Source organism: Triturus cristatus, chromosome 4_2 (genome assembly GCF_964204655.1).
Source record: "Triturus cristatus chromosome 4_2, aTriCri1.1, whole genome shotgun sequence".
Taxonomy (NCBI): Eukaryota; Metazoa; Chordata; class Amphibia; order Caudata; family Salamandridae; genus Triturus; species Triturus cristatus.
In genome coordinates, this window is record NC_140586.1 from 782,909,889 (window position 1) to 782,934,949 (window position 25,061).

Consider the following 25,061-nt stretch of genomic DNA (forward strand, 5'->3'; position numbering starts at 1 on the left):
CTTATCAGGGAGGATATGCGCTTGATGAACTCACGATTAAAAGACTTCGAAATCAAGGCGACCTCCCTGGTCGAAGACACGTCAGAGTTGCAGGAAAAGATGGAGGTTCTGCAAACGCACGCTGCAAAGCTGGAGGCGCAGTTAGATGACTATGAAGGGCGCTCCAGGCATAACAACGTACGCATAATTGGGGTGCCGGAACCTGTGGAATGGCCATCTACGGACCTTTTCGTAGAGGACCTGATCACTACTTACCTCAAGCCACGGGGTCTCTCCAATTTATTGTCAGTGGAGCGGGCGCATCGGGGTGCCTGGAGGCCGGCCGTGGCCTGGGGCCCCCCACGACCACTCCTTGCTAGGCTTTTCCATTTTCACGACAGGGATGTTATCCTGCAGTGTGCCAGATCCACCCCACCAGTGGAATTCCAGAACCATCACTTTCTTCCCGGATTTCACCCTCCAGGTGCAACGACAATGACGAAGCTTCCTGGAAGTGAAGGTGCTACGCGATAAGTACTTGAAATATGCAATGATGTTCCCGGCCAAACTGAGGGTGGAATCGGAGGGAAAATCATGGTTCTTCACCACCCCGGAAGAGACCTGGGACTGGCTGGAGGGGTGGCGTATGGTGGGCCGCCGCAACAACCAAGCTCTGAGCGAGAGGAGTGATGGTGACGCCCGGGCTTCTGGAGGTGGCTCGTCTCAGCAGGACCTGCATGAGGCGACGGGTGGTGCCGAATAACTAGTCTGTATGTTGCCCTTCAGGTGGTGGAATGACTCCAGAGGGACGGAGGACTGTGCAGATAGGGTTGTCCCCGACATGTCGAGCTCTAGTGATTTTGGGTTGGAGTATCATAGAAGACTTTGTTGAACTGATCTCCTCAAACCTTGTCTGCTCCCCTGCTAATCTGTGGGCGATGTTGGGAGCATATTGGACCCTTGCCGATGCGCTTAGCATAAACATGTTAGATCAATAATGCTGCTAGTGGTATAACATTTCTTAAAGATGGATACCCGGTTCGGCTGCACGAACCCGTAAGTTTTTGGAAAGGTGATCGACAGGCGCTCTGCTAGTTTGGGGGGCGGGAGGTTTTGTTACTGCCGAGCAGGGAGGCAGGGTGGGGGGAATCCATGTTGAGGATGGGGGGCGGGAGGGAGGGGTTTGCATTTGTGAGAGAGGGGGTTTTTGGGGATGCGTATTGGGTTTGTGGGGTGGAGTGGAGTTTTTTTTTAGTGTTGGTTGAGGTGTTGTTGTACAGGCATGTCTTATCTTCTTGGACACAGATGCAAATTGCAATAGATACGGCGTTGGCTATGCCCTCATGGATCATGGTGCTGGGAAGTGTAATGACCTCTTTCCTTATCCTTCCCCCTGACATGCTCCTCCCCAGGGCATATTATATCTTTCAATCAAAGTGATGGGTACTGTGAGTAAACAGAAACTGACTTTGCTTTCGTGAAACGTAAACGGGCTGGGGGACAGGATAAAGAGGGGAGGTACTCCAATTCCTGAAACGCCACTCACCGGATGTCGTGTTTTTGCAGGAGACTCTCATGTTGGGCAACGGTTGTAGAGACCTGTCACAATGGGGTTTTCAGCTGGCTGCTCACTCTGCTTTCGGCTCTATGTTTCCCGAGGGGTGGGTATCTTCGTTCGTAAATCCTTCCCCCCCCCTTAACGATTAATATGGTCTGCACGGACCCACTGGGTAGATTAGTAGCTCTGTCTGGGACTTGGGAGGGAGCCACCCTTAACCTGGTCTCAGTATACATTCCACCGGGCCTCTATACACAGGCCTTTATTGACCTCAGCGACCTACATTTGGGTTTGTCGGATGGGCGATTACTGATTGGGGGGGACCTTAACTTTTGAACTGATTCCCTAGACCGTTGGCCCCAGAAAGACCTGCCACTATCCCGAAAACGGATCCACAGCTTCTTAGGTGGAATGGGACTAGCGGATGTCTGGAGATCCCTGCACCCAGCAGAACTTCAATACACGCATCTCTCGGGCCCCCAAGGCACCATGTCATACATTGATTATGTGCTCACTCTCGCACATCTCCACACCGTCAAAGAAATACGACACTTGGCCAGGGGCATATCGGACCACTCCCCTGTACTGTGTAGATTGGAGGTGGGGGAACGCTCGGTAGGCCGGGTGGCGCCAATAAACTTGTGATATATCATGACCCCATCAGGGACAAGGTTCTGTCTGAAACTGAATTGTACTTTCAAGAAAATCAGGGGTCAGTCAGTTTGTCTATCTCAGTCTGGTAGGCCTATAAGACAGTCATTCGAGGGCTGGTCTTGGGACAAATCGCAGGGCAACGCAAGGAAAAGGCTGCCGCCATTACGCGCATAGAGAGTGAGATCCTAGAACTGGAACGCGTAATTGGAGGTAATTAGAGGTGCGTCAACAGCTCCGCATTAAGACCAAGGAACTCCTGGACCTAACCACAGATGCGGCTAAGGCGCAATATCAGGCTACCCTTAGCAGGATCTATGATGTAGGTGATAAGGCGGGCAAATTGTTGGCCTGGCTGGATTGCAGAGATGGGGCACGGTGCGTTGTGGTTGAACTGGCCACTGATGTAGTGTAGTTCCTATTTCCCTTATAGGCTCTGCGCATTGGAATAATATACACTATAGTTATGTGCATAGGACTGAGGTCAGTATGCTCCTATCGAGTATATTAAACTTAATTACTTGTGTGCCAGCTCACTCAGAGGTCACTAGAAATTTCTCGAATGAACCGCATAAACATGTTAACTTGGTTTCCTTTCAGAATCGGAACGTGTCTCAGAATCATGGAAACAATAGATAACCGTTTCACTCAGTCAATCGTGCATGCTTAGTTTCTTCAGAGTTACACAGAAAATAGGAAGACGGTGTTTTCAATAAAAAAGGATTTATTGAACAGTCTTGTTTCTCGTGTAAGAGATATGAGCTGTCGCGATCATTAGACAGTAAGCTAGTTATAATATGCACAGTGTCAGCAGTAAGAAGTAAAACTGCAACAGCATTGTCTTTTAGCTCTGACCTATATCTATATACATAAATACACAGGCTAAAAGAGGATACTCATCTGGTGCTTCTGAATAATTCTACACCAGTGTACCTAACTTGAATGTAGTGCGAGGTAGGTGCTGATTTAAGCTATAGTTGGGATAAGCTTAAGTTAGTATATTATATGAGATGCCAAGACTTTCCTTAGGTTCTAGTCGGCTCCATACTTCAGAATGAGAGAGGTGGGAATCTTTCCAGATCTCGAACTCTAACACCCCTCAAGAGGAGTTGGAACACTGGAAGCTGGAATCTCTGCATGCAGGGAAGACAGCGTCTGTTCAGTGCGTCAGGCGGGGACTCTAATTCCTTCAGGACTTGCCGAGCTGTGCCGGGGCAAGTTAAGGTATATTTATACCTGGAAGGTGTCTAGGAATGCTAGCATTGACGTAAAGTCGGGCAGAGGAAGACGTCATGAATGAACCCCTAAGGAATAGTAGTTCATGCATAATAGATGAGTTATTGGAGAAATCAATAATCCAAGCAGGGAAAATCCCAACGGTTTAAGGGTCTGGTTTCTTAGAACTCGTTGTGACGTGGGATGGAGGGGTGTAGGTGACCATGCCTGTATTTGGATCTGCATGGCCAATGCCTAAATAAGGACTGGAATATTATGACTAAATAAGGACAAGTCGAATTGTGCAAGACATCGCAGACGCATTTGGTAGATATTACCACTCCCTGTATTCTTCCAGCACAACCTATTCGGAGGAAGAGGCTTCTTCCCTCTTACGTGATATACAGATGCCAGTTGTTACAGAGGAGGAGTGTCTTAACCTAGACCATGCCATAACATTAACCGAAGTGGAGAGGGCCATCCATAATCTGCGGGGGTGGGGGTAAAGCATCTGGCCCAAATGGGATCCCTGTAGAATTATTTAAGTAAACAGCAGATATGACTGCCCCCTTCCTAACTGCCATGTATAGAGAAAGTAAAGAGGTAGGGATTCTTCTCGAAGACCACAGACTGGCCAACATCATTGTAATCCACAAAGCGGGTAAACCCGCCGACCTGTGTTCTTCATACAGGTCCATCTCGCTCCTCAACTGCGAGGCCAAGATCCTCGCAAAAGTTCTTGCCACTCGTCTGTTACAGGTTCTTCCCAACTGTGTGCACCCGGACCAATCCGGATTCATGCCAGCAAGAAACACTTCTCTTAACCTCCGTTGTCTGCATGCAGTCCCCTGCAGGGCAGGTACGATCAGTGAAGATGCCGCAGATGTGTCGTTGGACACCGCCTCGGCCTTTGACACCATAGAATGACCATACATGTTTGCGGTGCTTCACAAGTTGGGATTCAGTCCGGAATTTGATTGGGTGCGTCTTCTATATTGTCAACCGTTGGCGCAAGTGGTTGTAAACAATCGCAAGTCTGCTGCCTCTCTGGGGAGGGGCACCAGGCAGGGCTGCCCCTGTCGCTGCTCCTCTTTGCTCTGGCCTTGGAGCCTCTCGCAGCGTGGATCCGACAGGATCCCGCTATTCGGGGCCTTATATGGACGTATGGGTGGGAGGACCGCATATCATTGTATGCGGACGACATCCTGCTTTATCTCGCCTCCCTGGCAGCGTCTCTTAATGTGGTGATGGATATTTTCCACATTTTCGGTAGGTTCACAGGCTACCGGATCAATTGGTCCAATCTGTGCTTTAAGTTCTTAGTGGGCAGCGACCTCGACTTCCCCGGGATTGCCAGCTTACGGAGGCCATTGAAGGCTTCAAATATCTGGGAATCTAAAGACCTGACGTGATTTTATGACACTAACCTCCGGCCACCACTAGCGCGCCTTAAATCTGATTTCCAACACTGGAAATCACTCCCCTTGACTCTCCTGGGACGTGCTGCCCTATTCAAAATAATGTCTCTCCCTTGTCTTCTGTACGTGTTGCAAAACACTCCTCTTCTGGTCGCGGCGTCGTATTTTAAAGAACTAGAGAGCACTGTGCGAGATTTGCTATGGGAGGGTAAGCCACCTTGCATCGCCATACATAAGCTCACACTGGGGTGATTCGACGGGGGTATTGAGCTCCCCGACATGAAAAGATACTACTGGTCCTCGCAGCTTGCTGCCATTAATCAATACACCTATAGGCGGCTCGACGACCCTGCGTTTCTGATCGATCGATGGCTTCTCCCCGGGGGTGGGTTTGAGGGTGCACTATATACAAAGTCTCTTGTCCGGCCCGGCCAAGCACGCGGTGCAAATATGGAAAGACGTTACTAAAAACCTGGGGTGGGTTGGTAAACTTACCCAAGCTATGCCGCTCTGGCATTGTGACCAGCTGGGTCGGCTGTCGCGTTCTTTGAGGTTCGACAAATGGGACACCATTGGTATTTCCAGAATTGGGGACCTTTGGAAATCCGGGAATATCATACCATTCTCCCAACTGTGTCAAGAGTTTGAAATGGCTAGCTCTGAACAGTTCCGGTATCTCCAAATTAGACACGCACTACTCTCGGCGCTCCCTAAGGGCACGAATCTCCCAGAATCCTCCCCTTTAGAGGACAGGGTTCTAGATGGCGACTTCCCCGAAAAGGCCATATCCCTCGTATACAAGAAACTTATCGATTATATGACCGATCCCCTGACTCGGCTACGAGGTAAATGGGACCATGACGTTGCAGGTTTGGATGACGAGGAGTGGCGAGCCGCAGTGGCTTCTCCCTGCGAAGTTGCCATCTCCTCCAGACTCCGACTGGTTCAGTTAAAAATCATCCTTAGGACGTACCTTTCTGGTCCCTGGATGGTTCATATGGGATACGCCCAAGATAGTGCCTGTACACGGCATTGCGGGTAGGAGGGCACCTTCATCCATACACTTTGGGAATGTGAGATGATTCAGAAATTTTGGGAGGGGGTGGTTTTAAAGATGGAGGAAGTATTGGAGCAACAGTTACAATGCAACATCAAATTGATTTTGTTAAACATATGGGACCCCACTGACCTTACGGCCAAAGAGGATATGGGTCACGTTGGGCTTCATGGTGGCCAAGCCGAATATCGCACGATTGCGGAGGGCTCCGGCCACACCAAGCATTGCGGACTGGGCCAGAGACATGGATTGGTGCATGGTGACTGAAATACCTATCTATGTATCCAGGGGATGCCCGAAGAAATGGTCTCAAATTTGGGGGTCTTGGAATACTTTCCGGGGTGAGATTTGTGAGCCACCGGGGGCTCGAGGGGATGGGATTGACGATATTGGATGATGTGACATTCCCAAATGCATTCATGTTTGCACTATGGTGAAGAGGTCTTTGATATTCTATCGCACTGTGTGCCATTAACTACATGTGTAATGCTGTGTCATTGCTGTTTAACATGCCAATTTCTCAATAAAATGAGTTTATTAAAAACAAATTACAAAATGAAGCGTGCAGTATTCAGGATTTGCCAGAGTGAGTAGCCAAGCGCTGCGGCGTCGGCCTGTCGCCAGATGGGACTTGAAATATAAAGCGCTTGGTTCAGCTTCCTTAATTCAGGAGCTACCAGAGTGAGCACCAATGTGTGGCAATGCTGCCTGACACAAGCTGGGGCGTGGATAGGTCCTTGGGGCTGCTGCCAGTGCCACCCATGGAGATTTGACCTCAGAGACGCACTTGGTGCCCTTACAGAGCACTGAAGTGCTTTACAGAGAGTTGCTTGCTCTCGTTAAAGCACTATCAGTGCTATAAGTCTCGGCGTCAGCTTAAGACCCTGTGATTCTGGACACTTCACGTAATCGTCCCATGCCTTCAAAAGAAAATGAATGTGAATGTGTGTAATCTAACTGGTGCTCATGTATATTGCTCAAATTCCTCAGGTCGAACTTGCGCTATACAAAACTGCGAAAGGCACCAAAGGTTTCGTTTGATCTTCTTAATGGTGTGATCTGCGTGCTGGGACTTTTTCTACCCACTGCTATCTCTAATCTGGACAACTGTGTTTTGGACGTAAACACAAAGAAGCACACAAAGGAGCAGAACCGGGGCACTCCGAAGATTACATAATTCTTACTCACAAACACTGTACGCTGCACAAAGCCTGCAATTACAACAAGCGCTGTTGTGTTCCACGTTTGGTTTCTACTGATAAGCTGAGGGCTGTGGGCAGAGTGATGACATCCCCTGACTCAGACATACTGATAGGCGGGGACTTTAACTCAACGCCCTCCTGGACAGGTCAGCTGGTAGGACTCCAGTGGTTAAATGATAGGGAACTCATAGAAGTCTGGGGTACGACCCACCCCAAAGTAAGGGTTTATGCCTATTACTCCACTGTGCATCAAACATATAGCAGAATAGAATTTGCCCTTACATCGCCTCACCTGAAGCGACAGTATGACATTGGAATAGGGTCTGATCACTCGCCTATCATGAGTCTAGGCACTCTGTATACCACACCCCGATTTGGCACTTGGCACCTTAATCCCAAGCTACTCTAATACGACTCAACTCGCACCAAAATCACCATGGCGACAGCCTCATTCCTTGAATTTAATGATACCCCGACGTACCCATTGCACTCCCATTAGTTTCTTCAAAAGTGACGCTACCGGGTACTTTTAAGGGCATAATGGCTAAACACAATAGAGACAGACGAGATAAGAGACACCAGCTAGAACACCTGGTAAAAGAACTTGAGGAAGAGCATTTATCCCACAATGGAACAAGTGAGGTAGTTAAATAAACACACGGTCAAACAAAAGGGGAACAGTCAAGGGGCAGGAGAGTTAGCCAGACTGGAGGGACCAGTTCAGTTTCACAAGGTCCATAGAACAAGAAAACAAATGAACAGAGAGCATAAAATTCAAACAAACGGTATAAAAGCAGTTTCAAATCCAGATAGAGAGGAATCTAGGGAAAATAAACCAGGTTAGTGCTGTTGATGTTCATTCTAGATTAGCTATTTGACATGTTTCTTGAAAGATTCAGTGGATGGGTTGGATCTGATCTCGGGAGGAAGAGCGTTCCCAATTCTTGGAGCCAGACCAGTGAAAGAACGATTGTAATTTCTTTTCTTTTTGATTTTGGCAGGTTTCAAAAGTAGGGTGGTCGAACTTCTTAAGTTCCGACTCGAGCCAGAGAGTTCAAGCCTTTTAGCCAAGTACACAGGGGTGTTGTAATGAATAGCTTTATGCGTCAGGCAAGCTATCTTCAGCATAAAAGTTCAGCGTCTCATAAGGTGAGACGCCAGCTGACAGTGGCCCACAAAGAGCTTAAAGCCCTCGATATGGGTAACAATAATCCACATTTGTAAATCGCGAACAATCACCCGTACCGGTCTCTAGACGCTGGGGGCCGTCGGGAAGATTAAGCAAACTATTGCCCAGAGTCACATGGTGCTGGGCTAATCTGCCGCCGGCGCCGGGGATTGAACCGTGATCCCCAGATTCCGGAGTCAGTCGCCCTGGCCACGGCGCCACACCTCTTCGTAGAGTGGAACACCCACTTCTGAGTATTAAGCAGCGATATTATGAAGGGGGTAATAATGCAGGGCGCCTCCTGGTGCATCGTCTAGAGGCACGAACTCTTACAGAATTACTAAATTGGAAAAACATCAGGACTCACAGATTACACAAGAATTTGAATACTTTTATTCTACACTATAAACCGCAAAGGCACTTGACTTAGATTTTGCCCAGCAGTATCCCAACATCCTACAAATGGAACAAGTCCCCTACACCGGCTCTTCACAGATGGGCGGAGACATTCAAGTAGGGCAAGTACTAACAGCGAAAACCCGGTTGCAACCTGGGAAAGCAACTATCAAGGATGGTTACACGTCTGATTTTTACAAAACCTTTGCCCCCAAGTAATCCCCATACTCTCCCACCTCTTCATTTAGCGCTTCAGAAACACTTAGACACAATGGGGGACACCATTACAGTGGTCATTCCAAATCCCGGGAAAGACCCCAAACTTTGTGCATCTTATCGCCCCATTTCTCTATTGAACGTATTTGCCAATATTTTCACTAGTGTTTTGGCGGCATGCCTAGCCCCCTTCAGGCAGTGCCTAGTAGACCCGGATCAGGAAGGCTTTATTTCTGTGCGAGGATGCAGTGATGACACCTTATCGATAAAGATCACCGCTCCCACACACCAGCACTACTGCTTTCAGTGGGGTTTGGATCGATCCAGTGCGTAGGGCAAAGGTAGGGCAACGATGAGTACATGGGACAGAGTACAGGTAACAAAGGAACTATCTTCCCACATTTCATCACTTCCAGCTATTACTGGCAACCTGGACGCCTCCCCTCCACCCCTCCCCTGTCAAAGCCCCCCCCCCCCCTCACTCGGCGAGGAGCATCCTTCATACACTGGTATACTGCAGGTTGCAAGAGAGTGGGGGATTTCATTGATCAGGATGACCTCCTCGACTGCAATTCAATCGGACTGATATTCCTCTACTGCTCATTGGCAGTACCTTGCCATTAAGCACTGGGTCACACAACCACACATCAGACCATACGCCTGCCAACCGCTTACACCTTATTAGAAGTGCCTTTTAAACCATGACTCAGATAAAAGCCTACTGGAGAAGAGGTCTATGCATTCCTCAACACCCAAGCAAATAAACCTATCTCATCGGCGCAGCAGCAATAGGAGCTAGAATGCAAACACACTTTCACCCCCAAGGAGTTGGCAGACTTCCTGCATAGAGCATGTACATCTGCCTGTTGTGTCAGAGGTAAAGAAACACTCTAAAAAATCACCCATTACTGGTATCATACCCCTGCCCGACTGGCTAAGAGGGAGATGGATGGGGACGGCCAGTGTTGGAGACACTGTAGTCAACAAGGGACACTGACTCTCATTTTATGGCACTGCCTGACCCTTTTGGTCTGAAGTACTAACAGCTATCCATGAACAACACTGACCTACCTCGTTTCCCCAGCTAATTTCTGCTGAGACTTCCCAACTTGTTAACTTAACCACTGCGCTCCGCACGTGGCCATGCCATCACCCTGTCTCTTTACGCTGCCAAGCAGGTAATCTTGGCTAAATGGGGTACAGGTGATATTCCAATGAAACTAGAGTGGTTGTATAGACTTTGGACTCTTTGGCATGGAGTAACTGACTGCAGTGCTAGAATGCAAATTACCCTCCTTTAATAAAACATGGGGGCCCTACATACGCTAGCTCTCCCAGGAATTTAGGGAGCTGACCTGCCCTGCGTACCTGCGCATACTTTGCCTTACCCAATCTGTACATGAGCCACCCGATGTTGACACTCCCACCTCATGATCTAGTTTCGCTATTTGCTAGGCCAACTGCCTTGCACCTATTTCCTTGAGAAATGCAGAATGTGTTCCTTTAAGCTTGTTAAAACTGTGTTCGTGGCATATGAGCTGCAGATCACACACTAAGCATAGATCGCCATCTGGTGTTGGGCTTGGATGTTTGCACTTGTTTTTGTCTTGGAAAAGTCTTTGGAAGTCACAAGATAGGGGACTCCTCCTTTGGATGATAGTGCGCATGGGCATCGGCTCCATCTTCTGATTGTTTTTTTCCGCCATCGGGCTTGGATGTGTTTCTCGTGCTCCAGTTCGGAACCGTCACCGATTCCACTTTCGACGCGCAATCCTTCACCCTTCTCCAGTATTGTTTTCGATTGCGATCCCTAGTCGTCGCGCATCTCTTCAACATCGAAGTGCTCGATTCCAGTCGTCGATGAAGGCCTTCGGGCCTACCTGGGCCTTGGTATCTGGCTCATGGAAAGGACCCCATTCAAGAAATGTCCTCAATGTGGTTCAAAATTTCCCCACACCGATCTGCTTGAGGTGTGCAGCCTCTGCTTGTCTCCGAAGCACGAGGCCAGAGACTGTGCAGCTTGTGCCTCTTTCCGCTCGAAAAAGACAATTCGAGATCGTCGAGCCAGGAGAACATTGTCTCGCTCCTCGGTGCCCATTCCCGATGACATCTTCCAGGAGGGCGTTGATGTACCAGAACAGGAGCGAATCGAAGAAGGCCCCGTCAGCACCTCCGAAGCCGATGACTCCGACCTCGAGGACATCACTCCTGGGCAGCGGGTCGTAAGTAAAGACGTTGACCCCGACCCCCTCCCTGCACCATCGAAAAAGGCTTCGGTCTCACCTTCACCTTCAGGCCCAGGTGCACACCGAGAGACTACTTCCCATGCCCCGCCCTCGGGCCCGGCAAAGAAGTCTAATAAGCCTTCAGGCGACTCTGGCTCGAGTCAGTCTACCATCGGCACCAAGCGGTCACCGGCACCGAGGAAAAACTGTCCTCCTCCTCCGTGCCGATCGCTGCCTCCACATCCAAGCACTCTGTACCGAAATCTACAGGCACCGCCCCATCAACTCCGAAAAAACACTCTGAGCCGAGCAAAAAAACGATCCCTAAAGCTTCAGATTTACACCTTAAGTAGCCGAAAAAAGCCTTGCAACCGAAAAAACACCCGGTTCCACAAGCGGCCACAGAGACTGTAAAACATCACAGTTCTAAGCCAAAGGAGCACAAAACCGTTTCAGAGTCGGTGCTGTGCAAGTCTTCCAAACCGAAACGGTCGCGCCAAAAGAGTAGCCTCTATCAGAAGAGCTATTTAGACCAGACCCTAAATAAAAAAACTCTTCTAAAAGACCCTAAAACTGGTCAGCTGACTTTAAGTACAAAGAAGAGACCATTGGATACGCCTGTGCCGGCACCACCATCTAAAAGAAGGGACATTGCCACATTTCCCCTCAGGGTCCCTTCTCCACCATTCTCCTCCACCACACCATTCTCCTCCACCACACCATTCTCCTCCACCACACCATTCTCTTCCACCATCTCCTCCACCAATGGATGATAATGACACCTCTGATGACACAGGAGGGGGTGCGGATGATGAGCTACTAGGGGGATCCACCTTATTCCCCTGACCCCTGGGACGATTAGAGTACGCCAGATGTCCCTAATGTTCCACAGGATGACATCTACCCTGCCAGGCCTTCCCCTCCGTAGGATACAATGGGTTTTCATCAGCTCATACATAGAGCTGCCCAATACCACAGGGTTGACTTACATACTGACCCCGTGGAAGAAGATTTCCTTATGGACACCTTTGATAACCTACAAAGGTCCACCACTACTCTGCCCATGCTAAAAGGAGTCACCAAGCATGCACCTGAGGTATTTAAAGATCCTGTTAGGGCTAGGATTATTAACCCCAGGATCGAGAAAGTACAAGGCAGCCCCAGCAGACCCAGCTTACATTAAGGGCCCCGTACCACTAGACTCCCTTGTAGTCTCCAATGTTAGAAAGAGGGCCAACTCTCAGACATCAAGGGACGCTCCACCCCTGATCAAGAGTCCAAACTCTTAGACGCCTCTGGCAAAAGAACCGCTTCACAGGCAGCTCACATATGGCGTATCGCCAACACTCAAGCACTGTTAGCCAGGTACGATAGGGTACATTACGACCAGCTAAAAACCCTATTGCAACACCTCCCGGACAAATATAAGAACAAGGCCAAACACCTTATACAAGAGGGGAAACTCATCACCAAAACCTCTATTCGTGCCGTGCTGGACGTGGCAGACACCACTTCCAGAGCTGTCAACACAAGTGTTCTCCTGCGTAGACATGCCTGGCTACGCATTTCAGGTTTTAAACCTGAAGCACAAAGTTCCATCTTAAACCAACCATTCGATCAGGAACACTTATTTGGCCCTAATGTAGATTCATCCCTTGAAAAGATGAAGGACACAGCAAAATCAATGGGAGCCTTGCAATCGCAAGCTCCCAGACGTTCCTTGCGTCGTCCCTCTTACAAGGGCACCTCCAGAGGCTACTCCTCTGACAACCCCTCCACCTCTTATAAGACTCCCACCCAGTCTACATTCACCAGAGGTTACCAGAGAGGCTACAGAGGCAACAATAACAAGGGTAGAGGCAAGACCAAAAACACCCGCTCTGCCTCCACCCCTGCCCAATGACTTCCCACCATTCCCCCTGGCCCATTCCACTCCGGTCGGGGGAAGATTACAACAGTTCCTGCCTGTCTGGACCAACCTCACCACAGACAGGAGGGTGAGACAAATCATTCAATCGGGTTACTGACTAGAACTCACCTCTACCCCCCCCACCCCCCCCAACATACCACCCAAACAGCACCCAATGTCGTTGGAACATTTATCGCTGCTCCAGCACAAAGTCATCTCCCTCCTACAAAACAGTGCAATAGAACCAGTTCCCCTGCACCAACAAAACACAGGAGTTTACTCTCTGTATTTTCTCATACCAAGAAAGGACGGCTCTCAGACCTATTCTAGACCTCGGATCCCTAAACCTCTACATACAGTCAGACCATTTCCACATGGTCACACTTCAGCAGGTCCTTCCTCTTCTTTCACAAGGCAACTTCCTTGCCACTCTAGATCTCAAGGACGCCTACTTTCATATTCCCATTCACACATCTCACAGGAAATATCTCCGGTTCGTAGTGCACGGTCAACACTACCAATTCAAAGCACTCACTTTTGGAGTCACCACAAGCAACCCGGGTATTCACCAAGTGCCTGGCGGTAGTGTCAGCTCATCTAAGAAGACCGCACTTTAATAAAAGCCAGCTCATACAGTCAGTGCGTACACCACACTCACGCCACTATTCAACTGCTCCACGACTTGGGGTTTACAGTAAACCACGCAAAGTCACATCTACAACCGTCCCACATACAACAGTACCTAGGTGCCACAATAGACAGCTCAAAAGCGCTCGCTTATCCCAGTTCAGCCAGGATAGCAAGCATGCCAACCCTTATAACCAGATTTCAGCCTCAACACTCTCTTCCAGCTCGAGTGTTCATGCATTTCATAGGGATGATGGCCTCTTGCATATTCATAGTGCCTTACGCAAGACTCCAGATGCGTCCTCTCCAAGAGTGCTTAGCATGCCAATGGAACCAGGCTCAAGGTCAGTTAACAGATCTGGTGTTGGTAGACGGTCGCACTCATAGCTCTCTGCAGTGGTGGAACACCAAAAACCTATCCAAAGGGCGCACGTTCCTAGAGCCAGTTCCACAGACTGTCCTCTCAGCGGACGCATCGCTCTCCGGCTGGGGAGCTCATCTTTTACATCACACCATGCAGGGCAGTTGGACTCCTCAACAGAAATTACTCCACATCAACTACCTGGAGTTACTAGCCATATTCCTAGCCCTAAAGGCATTCCATTAGCAAATATCAGGCAAGGCTGTCCTAGTCCGCACGGACAACATGACAGCCATGTACTACATACAGAAACAAGGTGGGACACATTCTCTACAGCTCTCTCAACTAGCACAAAGCATATGGAGATGGGCTATACCGCAGAACATTTTTCTCCTAGCCCAACATGTCCAGGGGGTACAAACCAACATAGCCAATCTGTTAAGCCGTCAAACGCAACAGATTCACGAGTGGGAACTTCATCAACAAGTTCTTCAACCATTTTATCAAATGTGGGGCCAACCACACATAGACCTCTTTGCCACACACAAACGCCAAATGCCCAAGCTTCGCCGCCAGATTCCCACACCCATTGTCCAAAGGCAATGCGATATGGATGAATTGGTCGGGCAGATTTGCGTACGTTTTTCCGCCTCTCCCACTCATTCCACTGGTGGTGTGAAAGCTACAGCAACACTCACTGACTCTCATCCTAGTTGCTCCAACTTGGGCCAGACAACCCTGGTACACCACATTACTGGAACTATCTGTGGTTCCGCACCAAAAACAGCACCTCTCCCAACACCGCTTAACCCAGAACCGTGGAGAGATCAGACATCCGGAACCAGCTCAGCTCAACCTTTTGATCTGGCTCCTGAGGTCTTAGAATTCGGTTACCTTAACCTTCCCCCTGACTGTATGAATGTTATTAAAGAGGCTAGACGTACCACCACTAGAGCCTGCGATGCAGCCAAGTGGAAAAGATGTTATATATTGTCATAACAACACCATCAATCCCCTAGACGTGTCTATCCAACACATCCAAGGTTACCTGCTACATCTCCAAAGGTGTAACCTGGCATATACATCTATCAGGTTGCACCTCGCTGCCATAGCGGCCTATTTACAAAATAGGCAACACTTATCACTTTTTAGAGTACCTGCCATCAAAGCATTTATGGAAGGCCTCAAAAGAATAATTCCTCACAGAGTACCACTTTCACCTGTGTGGAATATAAACATAGTTCTCACAAGACTAATGTGTCCTCCATTTGAACCTCTACATAAATGTGAGCTACAGTTTTTAACATGGAAAGTTGCTTTTTTAGTTGCCAAAGAGTTAGTGAGCTCCAAGCACTAACCATTGAGGAACCTTTTTTACAAATACATCATACTAAGGTTGTTCTGCGGACCAATCCTAAATTCCTCCCTAAGGTTATTTCTCCCTTCCACCTCAACCAGTCTGTACAGTTGCCAGTATTCTCACAACCACAAACAGTCGCAGAAAAAGCTCTTCGCACTCTGAATGTCAAAAGAGCACTGCTTTATTACATTGAGAGAACAAAGCCTTTTCGCAAGACAAAACAACTTTGCGTATCCTTCTCACCACCACATAAAGGCAACCTCATATCAAAATCTGGGATAGCAAGGTGGATTATCAAATGCATACTAATTTGCTATCACAAAGCAAAACGTACATAATCAGTTCCCCCTAAAGCCCACTCTACTCGAAAGATAGGGGCTTCAATGGCAATTTTAAGGAATATTCCCTTACATGACATCTGCAAAGCAGCTACATGGTCTACACCGCAAACATTCACAAAGCACTATTGTGTAGATGTGCAAACAAAACAGCAAGCTCGTGTGGGCCAGGCTGTACTCAAAACATTATTTTAAACTACTGCAACAGATACTGGTGGTCGCCGCTAAGGAGGGGTACTGCTATACAATCTATGCTTAGTGATCTGCAGCTCACATGCCTCAAACGGAAAATGCTACTTACCAGTATGCATCTGTTCTTGGCATGTAGAGCTGCAGATCCACACACGCCCACCCACCTCCCCGGCTACCTTTCTCTGTTCCAGTATTCTCTTGTTTAGATACAGCATACATGGGCATCTTTTCTGTTTCTCACAAAACTCCATCATTTCCCTGCTGGCGAAACACAATCTGAAGATGGAGCCGATGCCCATGCGCACTATCATCCAAAGGAGGAGTCACCTATCTCGTGACTTCCAAAGACTTTTCCAAGACAAAAACAAGTGCAAACATCCGGGCCCAACACCAGATGGCGACGTATGCTTAGTGTGGGGATCTGCAGCTCTACATGCCAAGAACAGATGCATACTGATAAGTAGCATTTTCCTTTTTGTTTCCCCGACTTCACTCCCCCCCCCCCCCCCTCATCCCCTCCCCTCCCATCTCAACCCCCCCCCCCCACGCCAATGCAAGCATGTTCACGCCCCACTGGCCAGTGGATGTAAGTGCAGGTTGATTGTATTATTTGACAAAAATTCCAATGAAGCAGATTTAAACCAAAAGAATGTGCACAGAGCTGTTGCATTGTACTTGTGTCTATACTATCAACTGACAGGGTGCTAGATGCTTGGGCTATTCACAAATCTACCTAGCAATAATGTACAGTGCTGTTGCAGGCACTGTAGGGGGGGGCATAACTATAGTGGTCAAAGTGTAGTTAGTGCTTATATTATATGCAGACGTATCCTGTCTTAATATACAACTTTGACAGACACTATAGGGTTAGAACTATCCAGCTCTCATTTTTGATTATTACATATTTACTCTGAGATAATATATGGCTCTAATGAAGGCATTCTGCTGGTATTATTTCCTCAGCTCCAGTGGAGACATGGGGCTATTGTTTCATTTCCTGCAAAGGATGTTTATGGTGTTACTAATGGTAACCCTGTCTGATGCACTGGGGAGGTCAGTACTGATAATTTATTAGTAGTTTTGCCTAATGTGATCACTCTCCTAATGCCAATAAAATTTATCAATAATGCAGATGAATATTTATTGATCAGGAGTAGGTCTTCTTAAAGAAAAAGTTAAAAATAACTTGTATGGTTAGTAAAACGTATATGCTTTTTCTTGCTTTTCAGTTTGAAAATATAACTTCTCTGTACAAAGTGGGCAGCACTAATCGGACAGATAATGAGACTGAAGCTGTAAAAGAGCAGAGTGAGAAGGTAACCTCTTTTGTATATTTTAGTGATGTGTGATAAACTAACTTGTTTTCTGGCACTGGGTACTTGTTGTATTTCATCATGTCAATCCAGAACATAGCTGGCCAAGATGAATAGCATATTTGCGTGTCTCAAGCTGCAACTGCTTATCCAGTATTCTGGTGAGAAGACACTGTAAGTGTGGAACATATCTGCTCCTAAATCATTCACCTGTGTCCTTTCATCAGGCCTGGCTCTTTGAGAGTTTTCTGTTGCTGCTTCCCTGATCTTCTGTCTCAATCTGTGTCTTTAAGCTTCTTGAAAGTCTCAGGACTTCTTTGTGGCCCCTGACCTTAACCGTTTGGCTCATTAAAGATCTCCTCAGCACTCCCCTATTCTCTTCCCTCCCCCCTCCCCATTTCTTAAGCCCTGACCATGGTTCCTTAAAGTCAACTTTCTAATCCCCAGAAAAACTCCATACTGCTCTATTCTCCTTCTTGCAACCTCCTCTCATTCAGGGTTGTCTCTGCACTCTGTTACCATAGTACTTCTGCCCTTTAGCTTGGTCATTTGTTTCTCAATGGTGCCTCCTATATTCATCCTTTCTTTATAGCCCCATCCTTCTACCCTGACCTTGGTGACCTCCACTGCACTCCTTGCTCCCCTCATGTCCCTTACCTCTAATCCTTGAAAGATCTCTTTTGCTGTCCTCTCCGCTCATTGCCCCCTTTCTCTGATGTGGTCCTGAGTCTTAGTATGTGTTCTCCCTCTCCTCCCTGCTCTTCCTCTGCTCACTTGCCTCGGACACAATACATAATTGGTTGATTGGGCAACCTGAGGTCTGTTCCCTGCCCAGATTATCTCACTGGTTGTTCCATCAGCATGGCATCATTGATGGTATTCCTGTGCACTAATCCTTCCTTTTGTTTATCCTTCTTTCTGCCCGACTTCAGACCTCATTTCCTTGAGGACCACAACTGCACTCTCGTCCCTTGATTTCACCCGTACTTTCTGCCCCATCACCATGTGTTCTTCTCCCCTTTGCCTATATGTCCCATACTCACTTTTGTGCCTCTTGCTCTATATCTGATGCTCCCTCCCCTATTGTTCTCATGAACAATCGTTATGGGCCCAACACCAGATTGGATGCCAAGTCTTCAAGAGATTCTCATATGAAGACATAATAGTTGTACATAAAGGCCAAGTAGCTACAACGTCACGTCTGGATTACCCAAATTCTGCTTCAGTGTGCATATGCCACTAGCGAAGCAAGAGCTGGATCTCAAAAAATGTACCTGTGGAGTTCCCAAAATTACTTTTTTCCCTTTGCTGTTGTGCGGATCTCCTTGAAGAGGTGAGTGTCTCACTGGGCCTTTTAGCATAGTTCTCATTCAGTGTACATGATGGCACTGCTCTCCATTTTGTGAGCTGGAACCCATATTTTTACCAAGGTCTGGCTGATAACCCTGAAGCCTATTGGTTGATGTCCACAAACCGGCAAATCAGAACATTTGTTAACATTTACATTTCAACCTTAATTATGACTATTAGCAAACATACACATAAATATATCTCTGCTGTGCACCCTTAACTCACACAGAAGCACACAGTGTACCTGCCAGCTAATCATGACACACAAATTGATACATGAATAGATCACTTCAAAAAGATAAACTCCCTTAAAGAACGGAAGGAAATACAAAAAGGCAGAAAGGAAAGAGAAACGTAGGAACGAATGAAAGGAAGAGAGAAAAAGAGTAAAGCGACAAAGAAAAAATAGAGAGAAGAATGGGAAAAAGAGGGAAAAACAAAGGATACAAATGGAAAAGCAGAGAGGGGAAAATGAATGGCCAAGAAAGAGTTGGGACAAAGAGAAAGATATAGAAAGAGACCAAAAGAGGGTAAAAGAAAAAAGTAAGATAGGAAAGAAACAACTATTAGGATGCCTAATGGGTGACACCCGGTTATAATCAAGATACTGTGATTGGTGGGAACATTCTAAATTATTTTAATGTAACAAGGCTGACCAGCTTTTCCAGTTATTAGTATCCAAGATAAACTGCAACTCTGTCAATTCATTTGTTTGCCTTTTCTGATTTATACTTGTACAAACAGATTCCTCACCTCATGTCCTCCCTGCAGCCACCATACTGGATCTTGAAAGTTGAAATAGCTGTCCTGTGCCAGTAGGTGGCACCTTGTCTCAGTCGGTCTACTGCTTCCATTCAGGTTTGGCACCAGGAAGTCGTATAAGGTGCCCCAGCCACTCATATAATTTCCTTTTTTCCATGGCCTTTGACTCTAACCCAGAGGTGCTCTCTCTGTAGCATTGCCTACAAAAAGTATCTTTTGCAGTGTTTTTTTTGTTTTTTTGTTTTTTGACAGGATGTCTCGCTCAAAAGTTTGAGTGTAAGGTGCAGCTCTTGGACCGACACATCTGCCTGTGGTGCTTGCCCCCAAACATGACTTTAGGTTCTGCAAGAAGTGGGCCTCAAGCATTCTAAGGCTAATAATGCAGCTGGTGCCAGATTCAGCTCTGGCCCTGCCACTGGCTCAGGACCTGGAGCCCCTCTTTCTATATTGGAGTTTCCAGCCCCTGATGGTAACCCTGTTGAGATATCTGTTTTCACTCGGGTGGTGCTCACCTTCTTCCGCTGCACACTGACTCCCTCAGGTGTACCTGTGGGAACAAGACTTTGTCGAGACCTCCAACCCTTGTCTCCATCCCCACTACCAGTCGCCCCTGTTCATTTGCCTCCTGACCCAGTTCTGGTGTGGCCGAATGACTTCCTGTGCCAAAAGTCGTGCTGTACGCTCCAGCGTCCCCACTGTCTTCGGAATACAGAAAGTGAATGCCACCTTAGCCAGATCCAGTCGTATAGCAAAGCAGTTCTTGAAGGAACAGTTCCCTAACAGGTCTTTGTCTCCTGACTGTTAAACCCTGCAAAATGGTCTGATTACTGCACCTTCGGGACCCCCCACATTGGAAGTTGCCTCATTAATGGCTGGCATGCAAAAGGTCCTTGTATTATCTTTTTCATTGCAGGAGAATAAAGCTGACTGCTTCACTGAAATGCAGCAGCCGGCATGCTCTGCAGTGTAGCTCCCATTCAATGAAGGGCTTATTGGTCCAATTTGGATGGTGTCCCAACTCACAGGGTGTGTATTTTCATGACTTTTAGTATTAGTACTTATAAAAGTACCTATGCGAGAGGTATCTCCCTCTTGAATTATATTTGTTCAGGCCTTACATTTAGGTGCATATTTATTAATGCAATTATGCATTGCAACATGATATTTCAGTCTGCTTGAAGATCTTCATGTTTCTGCTGTACGGTTTGAATTGCATTCCTGGTGATTGTTTCTAAATGATGAAAAATGCTTCATGGAAATTTATATCTTGACTTCTCACTTATTGTTTTGAAATAGTAAGCAAGGTTTCACAGAATGTAAATAAGTCAATGTGTTTTTTTGTTGTTTTTTTTATTGACATTTTCAAAAACAACAAAAGTACCAAACAGTACAACCAGCCGGCATAGATATCAATATAGGTGCTCAGAAAGAGGATCACAATCTCACAATTGCACAAAAATGCATAGCAAACAGAAGCAAAGTGTCCCAGCAGCCCACCCCCATCATAGAAATCAACATGCGACCTTCACCCAGATATCGTCGAGGACCAAATGTGACAGCGATAAGAATGATCTTCATTTCACAGCCCGGTTATGGCTCAAAAAAGAAAACAATCCAACCCTGACATGTACTCCCTATCTGGTTCCCAAGGACTATCCCTCAGGTGTGGGGCAATCTGTCGTTGGGGCCTCCCCTCCAGTCGACTCCTGCTGCCTTTGGAACCATGCCAAAAAAGGCTCCCATATATCACGGGGTCTTGAAGACATTGGCATCAGTTCCCAGAACACTCTCAATTGGGTGTGCCCATACGTGACGTCTCGAACCCAATCCCTAATGTCAGGCACCCGTCTTCTGCCCCAGTGAATCGCAACCTGCTGTTTCACAAACAACAACAAAAGGCCATGCAGCTTACGCAGTTTAGACGGTGTGTCTTTAACATATCCCAAGAGTCCCAAAGCAGGGGAGGGGGCTAACAAGACATTCAGGATATAATTTATGGAGTAAAAACCAACGTCCAATAACTAGCAATCCTAGGGCAGTCCCATGCTATATGCAAAAAAGCAGCTGAACTACGTCCGCACCGCCAGCAGTTGTCCGTGTCACGTAAACCCATGCGATAGAGGCTGACTGGTGTTCTATAAAGCTAATGCAAATACTTAAAATGTATCAGCCTCAATTTGTAGTTGGGGGATAGTTCAGTCAGCTGCCCACAGCAGAAACTCCATTGTGCATCGGTCAGATGTGCCTCAAGATCTACATTACAGTTATTGAGTGACGGGGGAACTACCAATGGGGCAGTGTCTTGCATGCGTGTATATAGTCGCGTATTGAGTTTACATGGGGATGGAGTTTTCAATAAGTTTTCCAAAGCAGGTAACTGCGGTGGCCCCCTTGGAAAGCCGTCCCATAAGGTCCGACATGCTGCGCGCACCCTGTGGTACAAAAAGAGCTCCGCAAATGTCACCGGCCTGGCCTCAGATGCCACGGGGGGAGGTCTGAACTCGTCCCAGGATATAAATCAGCAAAGGTGATTAGATTCATTGCCAGAGCCCGCGATTTGCTAACACTGTCCTGCATGCAAGGCAGCATTGGATTGTGCCTCAAAGGAATCGAAGGAGCAAACAGCACCTGTATACGTGCGCGCCTACGCAGCTCCTCCCATGCCCAACACAGCGTACCCGCAGAGTCAATGTCTCCCCGAGGGCGGCGTGCTTTCTGATATAGTGCCACATTAAGCGGGATGGGGGCCACCGCAGCCGTCTCCACCGCCACGTGCGGCTGAAAGGGGGTGGGGTGTACCCAGAAATGCAAAAAGTGTGCCAGTGCACATAGCGCATATAACTGCATGTTCGACGCGCCCAGACCACCCTGCCGCAGCGGGAGGGTCAACAGGTCGCAGGAAGCTCTAGCTTGTCTGCCTGCCCACGCCAAAGAGATCAGCAAGTATCTTAGAGACTTGAAGAACTGCCGTGTGAGGGGGATCGGGATGTTCACAAAGAGGTACAGGAATTTGGGTAATACTACCATTTTGGCCATAGCAATCCTGCCAGCAAGCGAAAGGGGCAGTTTAGACCAAACGTTGACCTTATCTTCAAGCCATGTAACCGCTCAACCATAGTTTAATCTCCACACCTCCTGCGTGTCCCGACATATCCAAATCCCTAGATATTTAACCTCATCCGCCTCCCACCTAACGGGGAATTCCGATTGCACGGGTGGGGTGCTGTCCGTCAATGGAAAAACCACCGATTTGGCCCAGTTAATAAAAACACCAGACAATCCCCCAAAACGGATGAATTCCCTCAAGAGGGGATCAAGATTCTCCTCTGGATTAATAATATAAAGAGTAACATCATCTGCATAGAGTGAAATGAGCAAGCTTCTAGAGCTGAATCCAATGCCCCGTGCGGTATGATGTTGTCGGATGCGGGCCGCCAGCGGCTCCATCGCAATTGCGAAGAGCAAGGGGGACAGCGGGCATCCCTGTCTCGTACCCCGCGAAATTGGAAAGGGATCAGAAAGCAGGCCATTTACCTGTATGTGCGCGCTAGGTAGCGCATACAGCAGCCGTATGCTTTGTATAAACAGCGGGCTAATTCCCATCCTACCCAGAATCGCGAATAGATACGGCCATTCAAGCGTATCAACCGCAGCTCTCACGCCGGGGTGTAAATAATGCAGCACTGAGAAAACGGTCCTCAAATTGCGGGAAGTGGACCTGCCCGGGATGAATCCCGATTGGTCAGGAAGGGCCACCATTGGCAGCAGAGGCTGCAAGTGATTGGCAACAAGCTTAGCCAGGATCTTGACATCCACATTTATCATGGACAATGGCCGGTAGGAATCCAGGTCCTCCTCTGGATTCCCGGGCTTAAGAAGAGTAATGATAATTGCCTCCCTCATAGATGGGGGCAATATCCCTCCCTCCAATGCCTCCCCGTAGACTGCCAGTAGTCTGGGTGCTAATTCGTCAACATAAGCTTTATAAAAGGCGGTGGTCAGCCCGTCCGGTCCCGGGGCCTTACCCAGGGGCAAGTTTTTTATCACTTGTGCTACATCTGCCACTGTATACGGGAGGTCCATATACGCTCTATGATTATTATTGAACCAAACTAGGGCCACGGACACTAAGAAGTCCTGCAGCTCTTCAGTAAGTATACCCTGTTTTGTAGTATATAAGTTAGTGTAGTACACCGAGAACTCAGTTAAGACTTTGTCTGGGCCTCGAACAAGTGTTCCCCTAGGGGTCCGGACAGCATGGATGAACGTGGCAGATCTAGACGGTCGAAGCAGCCCAGCTAATGTGCGTCCTGGTCTATCCCCTTCCCCATACCTGCGCGCCTCCGCATATTTCCCCAAAAACTTCACTTCTCTTTGTGCTTCTTCCGCAAATTCCAGCAGTTTATCTTTCAGAGTTTTCGTGATACCAGGTTCGTTCGTAGAGTAATATTGTTCCTCAAGCTGCCTGATTTGGGACTCCAGGGCTAGCAACGTGCCCTGGAGAGCCTTCAGCACTCGAGCAATGCATTGGCCCCTGGTTACCACTTTGAATGCCTCCCAAAGAGAGGTTTCAGTCTGAACTGAGCACATATTGTTAGCGAAATAGTCAACAATATCCGGCCTAATTTCTTCCTTAAAGGCAGAATCCAACAGGCGATATGGCGGTAGGCGCCACGTAAATGCCAGAGGACGTGACCTGGGGAGGGATAGAGGCAGTAAACAAGGGGCATGATCAGATAATGTATGGGGTAAGTGGGAGACCGCCAAAGTCCATGCAGCCACATCCTAAGAGACCAGCCAATAGTCCAAACGGGACCAGGCTCCATGGTGGTCGGATATACACGTACCCTCCCGCACCAGGGGGTGCCTGTCACGCCAAATATCCACTAACTACCCCTCCGCAACAATGTTCTGTAAAGCGGCAGTAGCCGTCGGGTGTAGCGTGCGAGCCGCGCCCTTCCTATCCATAGCGTCGTTCAGGATTGCATTATAGTCCCCGCCCCACAGTATGGTGTCGCAGCCAGTCATGACAGTTCTGGACCATATGTCCTGAAAAAATTTGGGAGAATCAGTGTTTGGACCATAGATAGCTACCAATACCAATGAGATCCCCCCCTAACACCCCGTGTAGTATAACGAACCGTCCCTCGCGATCCTTGTGCACCCCGCCCTCACGCCAGTCCAACCCCTTCCTCACCAACACCGCCACCCCTCTAGCATAGTTGGAATAAATAGCTGAATACACATGTCCCCACCTGCTATGTCTCAACCTCTGCGATGGTGCGACATTTAAATGCGTCTCTTGCACTAAGCAGATGTCAATATTATGTCTAGAAAGGTAGGCATGCACAAGTCTAGCTTTCCTGCCATCATTCAACCCTCTGATGTTCCATGTTAAAAAATTTAGGGTTACATCGTGTGTTCAACAATGCTGAACCAGTTCTTGCGGTGGGAAACACCAGGACACAGTAACACCATGACATAGGCTGTGAGTGCGATCCAACGTCCTGAAATCTTACCTGCATTAAAAGAAATAAAACCCCCTACCCTCCACCCACTCCAACCCCCCAATCAGGTTGTAGATCCCCCCCCCCACCCCCCCCCCCCCCCCCCGAACAGCCAAAGGCATAACAATCGTGTATATGAAATCGGAGAACTCCCCATTGGGGCGAAATGGCTTCGGCAGTTTCCCCCGTTCGCACCGGGTGGCTGGGAGTACTGCAGCATGCATTACAGGCCCATCCCAACGACCCCAATGTACTTG

At 48.0% G+C, this 25,061-nt stretch overlaps 1 protein-coding gene across 1 annotated transcript in view; it reads left to right on the top strand.

Moving 5' to 3' along the window:
• Positions 1-25,061, top strand: part of EFCAB14 (EF-hand calcium binding domain 14) — a 322,123-nt gene that overhangs the window by 212,539 nt on the left and 84,523 nt on the right. The window contains exon 8 of the mRNA XM_085602705.1: positions 17,102-17,188. Coding sequence (XP_085458831.1) covers positions 17,102-17,188 — 87 coding nt within the window. The remainder of the gene's footprint in view (positions 1-17,101; positions 17,189-25,061) is intronic.